Genomic DNA, 11,358 nt, shown 5'->3' on the forward strand with positions numbered 1-11,358 from the left:
TCAATAGTTTCAAGTAACTTTCTAATTAAAATTCCAGCAAAATAAGGGCCTTGGAGCGTTCAACCACTGCTGTCGATGCACCATGTTTCATCCAACTTCCGCAGCCTTTATCTCGGTTATCTCGGTTTTGATTAAGAATTTAAAAGCGAAATTTATGTATTTCTAGATGTTCTATCACATTTTGGAAGTTTTGGGATTTTTTGTAAAAAAAAATTTTTTGACAATTTTTCAAAAAAAATTTCCGAAAAAAATTTTTTTTTTCAAAATTTTTGCTTCTTTTTTGATTTATTGGTATTTTTGCATATTTTCCTGCATATCTAACGTTATAATCTATCCCCCTTTGAGTGTTCAATGACCAAATTGATCTAGACTGCAGATATGAAAAAAGGGAGGCCGCTATAGCGCACTTATCGATTTTTTCTCCCGCCTTTGCTCTTGCCAAACTTCCCTAAAATTCCGCATATTTTTGCAGAATGAACCCGGAAAAACAGTGTCAAATATGTGCAAAAACATCAAATGGAATGCATTTCGGTGCAATGACCTGCCGAGCGTGTGCAGCGTTTTTCAGACGGGCTGTGGTGTTGAAGCTGGAGTATTCGTGTAAGGCGAAGAAAATGTGTCAGCTGGAAGGTGGTGGGAGGTAAGAATACGTTACAATACAAAAACTTTGAAAAAATTATTTTTCTTTAAAAAAAAATTTTTTTTTGAAAATTTTTTTTTGAAAATTAAAAAAAAAAATATTTTTTCAAAATTCTAACTAAATTTTTCATTGAGAACCTGATATCTGTAAAGTATACCATAATTTCGTATTTTTAGCTTTGAAAAATCGATAAAAATTAATTTTAAAAAAAAGATAAAAAATTAATTTTTTCAACACACCAAGTGGGCGGAGCCAATACACTAGATTTCACGCGCAATTTTCGAATTTTTCACTGAACAACTCCAATTTCCAGGATTTTTTCGATAGTTTTTTGAACTTCCAAACGTTATGAATGCAATATTTAGTTAAACTAATACATTTTTCCCAAAAGTTCAAAATTTTCGAAAAAAAAAGTGGAGAAAAATTTTTTTTCTTTGAAATTTTTTTTCAGTTTTCCGACTACAAATTCCATACTACAGTTTTAAGCGTTTTTTGCAAATTTTCATAATTTTTAAACGGTGTAAGTATAATATATATAAAGATGTTATGATTTTCTCAAATTTTCAAAAAAAAATTTCTAAAAAAAAATTTTCTAAAAAAAAATTTTCTAAAAAAAAATTTTCAAAAAAATTTTTTTTAATTTTTTTCTGATTTTATTGATTTTTTGGTGTTTTAGTAGTCTATTCTACAATTTAACCATTTTTTCTGTTTCAGATCAATGTGCAGATACTGTAGATTTGAAAAATGCAAGGAAATCGGAATGGACGCCGAAAGTAAGTCGATTTTTCCGGTTTTTTCTCTGAAAATCTGAATTTTCAGAGGTTATCCTGGATTATGATCCAACTGCATCACAGAAAGTGCCGGTTATGCCAAAAATCGATAAAGTACAAGAAAATGAGCCGGCGCCTGCGACTTCGAAGAGCCACGCGGACAAAATTACAGTTAAAATCGATTTTACAGAATTGACGGAGAAGTTGAAAGAGATGTTTGAGGTTTGAGGAATATGAATTTTGAGTGAAAATTAGAAATAAAAAAATTTATTTTTTTTAATTTTGAAATTTTGAAAAAAAAAATTTTTTTTGGAAAATTTTGAAATTTCGAAAAAAAATATTTTTTTTCAAAAAATTAATTTTTCCCCAAATTTATATTTATTCAAACCGTATTGATTTTTTATCTTTGAAAATAGACAAATTACGCTCCCCAGGGCAGTATGAACAAAGTTACGGTAATTTTACAGCTGGAGGATGTTTTGAAATTTCTTAAAGCTTCCAAAAAACACCCTAACTTTATCAGTTTAAAAGATTTTTTGATTATTTCAAAACTATAATGTTGCTGAATATTCAAACTTAACATTATTAATGGGAATTTAAGTTTGTTTTCAAATTTTTATGAAAAAAAAATTATTTTCGAAAAAAAAGTTTTTACAATTTTTTTAAGTTTCCAAAAACTCCCCTAACTATAGCAGTTTTTAATATTTAGTCAGGAATTGGTTAATCAATACCTAGATAATAAGACAAACTGTAGCAATGTAACCTTGAGACTGAGACGAGAAAATTGAACAAAAGACCTTTTGATATCTTACTAATAATTTATTAGAAAGACAAGTCTTTTAAAACCAGGAGAAACAATAATATCTCGAAATACTCGAGACCAAGATACCAAAAACAAGGAGAAGAACAATACTTTCTCCTTAACTGAAAACAATCAAAAACTTAAACAATAAAAACCTTAAACCTTAAAACCTATGAAAAACGGCGAGCCTCACGGCGTCGACCGGCTTGCACCCGTTCTTGCGGGAGAAGTGCTGAGAAATCTTGGATTCGCGTCGCCGTGTGCGCAAGGCACCGAAAATGCGTCAACAAGAGCGCAAGGCGCGAAACTTGTTAAGCGGGAATTCAGAGGTTTTGGCGTGTCAAAATGACAAAAGAGCTTGCGTTGAGGGAAAAATAAAAGAGAAAACGGGTAAAACCCGACAATTTTTTGATGATTTAAAAATCAGCGTATTACAAAATATTCAGGCTTATCAATTTTTTAGCCTACTATATTAGTTTTCTGTCTTTTTCAGAAAAACAATTATTTTCGAAAAAAAAAGGTTTTCAATTTTTTTAGTTTCCAAAAACTCACCTAACTTTGGCAGTTTTCAACATTTTTTGATAATTTAAAAACTAAAATTTTGCTAAATATTTGTATTCAACATTTTTGAAATAAACTACGTTTTGTAAAAAAAAAACTTTTTTAAAATTTTTTCAAGTTTCCAAAAAACTCCCCTAACTTTGCCAGTTTTCAAGATTTTCCGAAAATTTAAAAACTAAATTACTACAAATTGTATTTTCTCTTTATTTCCCAATAACTTTACACATTTCCAGACCCAAAAGCGCTCCTCCGGCGAGTTATCCGGCTCCTTGGACTCTGACGAAAGTTCTACAGATAGTGTCTACCTAAATGATCTCCAAAATTTGACGAAAGCTTTAAACGAGTTTCAGGCTCCGATTAAGGATAAGAAAGACATTGTAGTAAGTTTTAGTAAAGATTTTGATAGTTTTGAAATTTTCTGGAATTTTTTTTTTTTTGAAAATTTTCAAAAAAAATTTTTCCAGAACCTCGACAGAGCCGATATGAAAAAAGTGATCTACTGGTTGAATTTTCGAGTCAAAAAATATGCGACGTGGTATTCACATGCCACGTATCTCATAGAACATTTGCCGATGAATCAGAAATTTGAAACTTATCGGAAATCCTGGAATCTTTTGAGAATGTTCGAGAGAATTGCGATGACGTGGAAACATTATGGAAATGAAATGTTTGAAGGACATGTGAGTGAAAATTGGAAAAAATCGATATAAAATTGATTTCGGAAAAAAAATTTTGGACAAAAAATTCAAAAAAAATTTAGCTCGAGATCATTTTTCATATAAAACGTAAAATTTTCGTTTCAACAAAAAATTCAAAACAATCTGAAATTTCGGCTTTATAATTGTCAAATACATATATTAAATCTCGAAGTGTCAACAATTTTCTGAAAAAAAAATACTGTTTTACGCAGGGTTTCAACAAATTTAAGTTAAAAATTCGAAATCAGCGCTATCGAAAACCTAGAAACCCTCGCGGGGACTCGATCTTGCAACATTTTTCGCACTTTTGCTCCGAAGCCATCTCTCTTACCGACTGCGCCACCGGTGCGCCGCAGATACAAAAATCGCCCCGCGCGAGGGCGCACGCTTGGCGCGGTGGGTAAGAGGGTCGGCTTTGGAGCAAAAATGGGAAAAATGTCACAAGTTCGAGTCCCCGCGGGGGTATTTAGGTTTTTGACAGTGCTGATTTCGAATTTTTTACTTAAATTTAAAGGAAAACCACTTGGAAGTGAGTTTTCTCAATTTTTTTGACAAAATTAATAATTTTTTTTTAATTTTCAGTTTATATTGGTCAGTGACGACACAAAAATGATAATCGACAAGAGTTTGATACATTTCGAGGAAATCTCAGATGTTACTGATGAATATTTTCGGAGGTAAGAAAAAATCCTTTTTTTCATGAGAAAAAAGGTTTCAGCAGGTTTTTTTTCGAATTTTTATCTTTACAAAGTGTTTTAAAATAATTATTTTCACAAAAACCAAAAAAATTTTCAAAAAATTAATTCAAAACTCTTTTTTTTTTTTTGGAGAATGTTCAAAATTTTTGAGTCGATGCACCATGTCTCAAAAAATTTTATATTCGAGCTTTTCACTTTTAAGCCCAATTTTTTCCGTTTTTGCATTAAAAACTGGTTCAAATTTTAAAAAGTTTAGGTTGTTCCACCCATTTCTTAATCAATATATGGAAGAAGTCGCCAAACCGATGTCGGAATTGGACCTGACAACCGAAGAAATCGTATTTTGTATGGTTAATATACTTGGATATGATGGTGAGGTTTTAAATAGTTACGAAATTGAAAAAAATTAAGTTTTAAAATTATTTGAAAAACAATTTCCAAAAAAAAAATTTCGAAAAAAATTTTTTTTTTTAATTTTTTTTCCAAAAAATTTTTATTTTTAAATAAAAAATTTTCAACTAAAAACTCCAAATTTACACTATTTCCTAACCTTTCTACAATTCCAGCATCCGGCTTAACCCCCGAAACCATTGAAACATTACATAAGTTCAAAGAAATCATTGCCGACCAAATGCACAGCTATTACACGAATTCCACGAATATCAAAATGTATTCGCATCGGATAATGAAATTGATGCAACTTGTTAAAAGTATTACGGTGAGTAAGGAGAAAACTGGGAAAGAATCCGAAAAAAAATCAAAAAATCTCACTTCCAAGTGGATTCCACTTGATTTTAGATTAAAAAAATTCGAAATCAGCGCTGTCAAAAACCTAAACACCACGGCAGGGGCTCGAACTTGCGTCATTTTTCCAATTTTTGCTCCAAAGCCAAACCTCTTACCAACTGCGCTAAGCGTGCGCCCTCGTACGAAGTGATTTTTCTGTTTGCGGCGCACCGGTGGCGCAGTCGGTAAGCGGGATGGCTTCGGAGCAAACTTGCGAAAAGTGTCGAAAGTTTGAGTTCCCGCTGTGGTTTTTTAGGTTTTCGATAGCTCCGATTCCGAATTTTCAACTGAAAAATCTTAGAAAGCTAAGAAAAACTCAGTTTTTTTTCAGAAAATCGCACGGGAAAAATCGAGACTTCGAGATGTAATCTATGTATTCGACATTTATAAAGCCGAGATTTCAGATCCATGTTTTTTCCAATTTTTTTGAATTTTTTTCTGGTAATAAATATTTTTTCAAAGGATTTTTTAAAGGAAAAGTCGATAAAAATCCGAAAAATCGTTGAAGTTTCGGTGAAATCGAAAAAATTTCTGAACAATCAATATAAACTTTTATTAAAACTCCTAGGATTGTGAAAATACTTGCTATCTTGCTTCACAAACCACTTCAACAATTTCCATTCAATCAGACAATGATATCTGATGGAACTGTAACTCTCAGCGGCTGAGCGCATTCTCTTTACACACACCGAGGGGCTATGCTTCACTCATCCTCCCTGCACAGGTAAACCGCGACATGCGAGCAACTGGTGAATAACGAACGAACAGCCGCTAACACGCGAATATCTGGTCAATTACTGACGAAAAACCGCAAACATGCGAAAAACTGGTCAGTACCGGACGAATGATTTTTGCTTGATTTTGAGAAGAACCGCTTCCGGTGAAGATTGCGCGAAAGTAAGATGAGTGGTTGAAATGGGTGACAAAATATTTTCAGCAAACTTTTTCGAACCGGGACACACGAATATTCGGTGAATATCCGGCCGCCAACCGACGAGCGTCGGATGAACCCAGTAGTAGCCTACGAAGAAGTTGGGAATAGATACTAACTAGTTCAACTGATGAATCCTTTCTTAGTACAAGTTGAACAAGTCTGTTCGAGTCTTTTTTTTTTGAAATTTCACTTTCACGATTTTTTAAATTTCACAAGTATGGTACGATTTCAAAATTCATAAGGGTACCCCCTTATGAAAAAAAAATTTTGGTATTTTTTGGTATGAAAATTTTTTTCCCAAAATTTTTGAAAATTTCTTGATTGTGTAGAAAATGTATATTTTAGTATTTTCCACAGTTTTTATGGGTCAATCACACTTCTGGGCAAAAAATACAACAGTCAATTTCGCTTGTTCATAGAAAGTGAGTACTTCCAAAGTGTTCTAGCTCCGCAGGCAGCTGAAATATGAAAAACTTGTCAACTAAAAAGTTATTAGGAATGAAGTGATTGACAAATTACATAGTGTATCTTTTTGCCATCTTGCATGGCTGAGCAGGTAGGAGCACCTAATTATGAGTCAAATATCACTAATTATGACTAATGATATCTCCGTACTTTGCACAGAAATCAAGAAACTTTTAAACATAAAACATGTTCCATAACAACTTAAACAAGTTTGTAGTTGACAATTTTTTGATATCTTGCTTGCCCGATGTGGGACATGACTTCGAAAAACTGTCATAGTAGGTAGATCAGATAGAGGAATAGAGGTTTTTACAGTTTCTTAGTTTTCGAAAACACCACATTTAGAAAGAAAGTACATATATACAATTAGGGAAACATATTTTTACAATATCTGATGAATATTTGAAAACTTTTGAAAAAAACATTTTTGGATTTTCTTGAAAAAAAATCCATAGGGTCCCCCCTTATGAAAAATTTCTAAAATTTTTTCGAAATTTTTTTTTGAAAACTTTTTATAATTTGATCAGATGTTATAGAAAAATGTAAATTTAATTGTTTTTTTTAGTTTCGATGTTCAGAGCACGATTTTAGACAAAAACCTGGGGTTCAGTAGAACCCCTAAGTTCAAAAAACGCATTTCCTTTGGATGCGTATATCTTTGTTGAAAATTTTTTTCTGACAAAGTGATCAACTACAAAGTTGTTAATCTTAATCTAAAGTACACCTTTGTAGTTAATGGTATTTTTTCAAAAAATTTGATGGCCGAGATATGAACAGAAAAAGACGAAGAAAATACAGGCATGAAACTGCCGCAGTTAACACAACTTTATCTCGACCAACAAATTTTTTGAAGAAATACCATCAACTACAAAGTTGTACTTTAGATTAAGATAAATAACTTTGTAGTTGATCACTTTGTCAGAAAAAAATTTTCCCAAAAATTTTTCATAAGGGGGGGCCCTTATCAAAATTTTAAAATTAGTGGAAAATATTTTTAATTAAATTTTTATTGAACTCAATTTTTTTCCAATTATTTGTTGGTTTCAATCACAAATCACATTTACGACTCTAAGTGATTTGTTCTTTTCTACGGCTTCAATATAAGAGCGAGAAAGCATTTCAAAAGAAGCTCCAAACGCAGAAGGCAACGACACTCCGAAATAACGGTTGCGCGCCCTCTTTACCGTAAATTCTCCTCATTTTCGAAAATATTTTTTCACGATTTCTTTTTCTTTTTCTTCGATTTTTCTTGGTTTTCTTCAGCAATTCTTTGATTTTTTGGCAAAAATAATTATTTTCCGTAAATATACTCGTGTTTCAGCATTTCCGACGAAGCTGCAACTCCGTTGGCCTCAATCAACGGGCTTTCACCGAAATGGACTACTTCTGATTCTGGTCTTTTGACGGTTAATCGTCATGGAATTGATACAGATGCGAGTTCTGGAAAGGTGAGTTGATTCTGAAAACAAAGTTTTTTTTTCACATAAATATATTTATAGAAAGAAGGCCAAGTTACTATTCAAGCTCAAGCTGGATCTCTCTCCACTAAATATGAAATCACAGTGACAAAAGGATTGAACGTCGAACCAGCACGTCTCGTTCTTTGGAATGAAGCTGTCTCAAAAGGAACGTTCACTATAACTGGTGGATCTGGCCATTTTCATGGTGATAATCTCCCAACATCAGGCTCACCAGTTGCAATTGCTCTCCGTGCAAGAAGTCTCACAGCCGAAGAATAATGGACAAGTGAATCTTCGTATTTCTGATGCTTGTTTGGTTGGGCAACATGCCGATGCTTCGGTAAGAATTGCTGATATTCATTCATTGGCGATTGACGCACCGCAGTTTGTGGAAATTGGACGAGAAGTTGAAGTAGAGATTCTGGCTCAAGACGAAACTGGAGCTTCATTCGAAAAAGAACATCGTCCACTTGCTGACGCTCAACTCGATGCAAGTAACAATCATGTAATTTTGACCAAAGTTGACGGACTTCGCTACACTCTTCGTGCCAACTCAATTGGAACTGTATCGCTGTCCGCATCATCAAAATCTTCATCAGGACGTGTACTCTCATCTAGACCACACACCGTTCAGATTTTCTCTCCTATTTTCTTGCAACCAAAAAGATTGACTTTGATTCCGGACTCCAAATTTCAGTTAGAAGTCGTTGGAGGTTCTCAACCGACGCCACCACTCGATTTTTCCTTGAATAATTCAATGATTGCATCCATTGAGCCTAATACACTTATTACGTCGTCAGAACTTGGATATACAGCAATTACCGGAACTGTTCGTGTTGGTGATGGTCATGTTACCAAGGATACTGTTGTTCTTCGTGTTGCCTCTCTCGGTGGAATTATTCTGTCAGCGTCAAGCAGGAAAGTGGAAACTGGTGGAAGAGTAAACTTACGATTAAGAGGTAGGTTACACTTTTCTTTCAAAAAAATTAATTATTTTTATTCTTCAGGAGTGATCGCCGGAGCTGAAGACGAAGAACCATTTGCTTTTGGTGAAGCCATTTACCCGTTCAAAGTAACATAGAGCGTTTCTGATCCATCTGTTCTATTCACAACTCACCCCCTCGGTGGAGATGTAGTCGAACCAGCTGATAATCAAGTTGCCATTTGGTTCAATGCTATTCGCGGAGGATCGGTTACAGTGAAAGCGGTTGTTCAGCTTAATGAGAAGGCAAGAAAGCATTTCACTGGAAGAACCTCTACTTTCACCGCTGAAACAACAATTACAGTGGAAGATGGACTTTCATTAGTTCAACCAGAAATGGATATTAATACTGTCAGAGTGGCGCCAAATTCTCAATTGAAGATGGTCACTGCATGGTAAGTGAATATTTTTGCAGATTGTTCTCCTTTTAAACAACTCTAATTTCATTAATTCAACTTTATTATTTACAGGTCTCAAGCATCTTTCTCAGTTCGTTCTGATTTCTCGAGCCGGATTGTCATTTCTGCGGACGGTCATTTGAGAACAAACGGAAAAGAAGGATCAGCTGCAATTACCGTTCGTAATGTGAACAGCCCGGATAATGAAACTGTTCTCATTCCTGTGACTGTAAGAAACGCTATATTTTTGTAGATTCACTTTTCCCATTTTTCAGGTTTCTCGTGTCGCTTCCCTCGATGTTCACCCAACAATTGAACTTAAAAGTGCTTTTGAGAATTCTCCACTCATACATCTTCCTGTTGGAGCCTCGCTGGTCGTCTCAAAGTTCAAGTGAAGGAAGAATCAGTTGGCATTAATTTTCGATTTTTTTTTTCAAATTTTATTTTTTTTTTTATAAAATAAAAATTTGTATGAACTATCAATTGTTATTAATGAACCACAAATTTCTAATATATGGCGAATAACGGGGTGGCAGCTAGCTGGGCATTCGCAGCGTCCTCATCATTCACCGGTCCGTTTTTCGCCAGTTCTTCATCGAATAGCGGCCCGCGCTTCACCGAAGCCATGTACCTTTTTCGCGAAATAGCGGCCCGTCACCCGACGAATATTCGCATGTCGCGGTTTACCTGTGTCCCGCATGGCCGAGTGGTTAGTGCGTATGGCTGTGAATATTTTGCTCGTTGGCTCGATTCCCCCAACTGACAAATTTTTTTTTGGGTAATCGGGATTCGAATAGAAATGCTCGATTTTAAGCAAAATATGAGTGGGTCTCCTCTCCTCCCATTGGCTCACGGCAATTGTCACGAACCCTCTGACAAGTTCGAGGCGAAGCCGAGAACCCTACGTCCGACTGGGGGACTCGCCCTACACCCCCTGCAACTGGCGGGCCCACAGGGCCCGCTAGTCTATTAATAATATCCGCATGTGCTCCCTTGAACCTGTCGAAGAAACCTTTCACTTTATTTTCCTTCTGTTTTCTTATTAATCGAAAAAAGTTGTTATTTATTCCTATCAGAGTTTTAAGTTCCATCGATCTCATCTATCTGGCTTTGCGAATACGTGCTGAAATCATGTTTCGGAACTAGTTTTCTATTTGAAAATTATTACTGACTTTTTTTTCCTTTTTTTTTGGGATGAAAAAATTCGCAAAAAATTTTCCCGTGGTGGAGAGTTGAACTCATACCTATTGAATACCTATTGAAATTGGAATTCGACACAAAAGCCCCTATAGCGCGTCTGAAAATTGATATCTAGTGTTGAAACCGTTCTCAGTTCAACAGATAAAATAAAGAATACATCTAAACCGAATAGTTTATTAAATAGAATAAGGGAAAGGGAAGTAAGGGACTGTCTATAGAATTGGAGGAAGGAGAAGTTGGGCCTCGGAGGAACGGTAGGGAATAGGGCTATATCATTGTTCACTCTGTCTTATTCTGCAATACCGGGCTCCTTTATAGGAGCCTCCTAATTCGATTAGCAAGGGGCGTGAGGGATGCAGGGGAATATGGTAAAAAAATATGTACGGGAGTGGGAACATAAAATTTGTGAGTCAACCAAGATGGGAACGGGAAATAATAATTTTGAAGAATCGCATCCAATGCGACACTCGGAGGGGACCGAAAGGGAAGAAGAAGAAGGTAACATAATAAATAAAGAAAAGGTAGAGGAAAATTACTAACAAAAAAGTAAAACCACGAAATTATTAAACAAATTAATGAGTATGTCGAAAATCCTGATAACAGAAGCTGCATGTAGTAGTGGATTGGTAGTTAAGTCGAATCTGATCTTTGAATACTCTTCTTGAAATCGTCGAAGTAAAATCCGATAATGAGAATTGTCGGGGCTCGGGAGGGCGCCAAAGATGGAAGAAATTGAAACAGTGATAGTAGTTAAGAATATTTTTTGGAAAGTGCCGAAAGTATATTTCCGTTAGTAGTATCTGCATCAAAATGGTGAATGTATTCATGTTGTCTCGCCTTTGATTATTGTAAACGATTAACTAATTGAGACTGCAGGTATTCGCATTCTGCTCTCCAAAACTGTGGGCACTCCATGCTTTGTGGAGTCCATCCTTCATGTAGTCTGATGAAGGTCGATACTTCT

General features: G+C 34.9%; 1 protein-coding gene and 1 pseudogene across 3 annotated transcripts; both read left to right on the top strand.

Annotated features, from left to right (window-relative positions):
- Positions 1 to 472: 472 nt before the first annotated feature.
- Positions 473 to 5,418, top strand: nhr-145 (NR LBD domain-containing protein; the record flags this gene model as incomplete). 2 transcript variants are annotated; one of them, NM_001269912.4, is made up of 9 exons in its annotated part: positions 473 to 640; positions 1,355 to 1,413; positions 1,460 to 1,632; positions 3,007 to 3,153; positions 3,238 to 3,453; positions 4,054 to 4,148; positions 4,426 to 4,541; positions 4,736 to 4,887; positions 5,287 to 5,418. In NM_001269912.4, the coding sequence occupies 9 exons, from the start codon at positions 474 to 476 to the stop codon at positions 5,383 to 5,385; spliced, it is 1,224 nt and encodes a 407-aa protein (NP_001256841.1). The 2 variants fall into 2 exon arrangements, with proteins under 2 accessions (NP_001256841.1, NP_001256842.1); NM_001269913.3 differs by lacking the exon at positions 473 to 640 and having other exon boundaries at positions 1,359 to 1,413; positions 5,287 to 5,385.
- A 2,270-nt stretch (positions 5,419 to 7,688) lies between these two features.
- Positions 7,689 to 9,650, top strand: Y39B6A.49 (annotated as a pseudogene). The gene is made up of 5 exons: positions 7,689 to 7,802; positions 7,854 to 8,773; positions 8,822 to 9,191; positions 9,267 to 9,423; positions 9,470 to 9,650. Coding segments are annotated over exons 1-5 (1,742 nt in total).
- The last annotated feature ends 1,708 nt before the right edge of the window (positions 9,651 to 11,358 follow it).

The sequence above is a fragment of the Caenorhabditis elegans genome, chromosome V (genome assembly GCF_000002985.6).
Source record: "Caenorhabditis elegans chromosome V".
Lineage (NCBI taxonomy): Eukaryota > Metazoa > Nematoda > Chromadorea > Rhabditida > Rhabditidae > Caenorhabditis > Caenorhabditis elegans.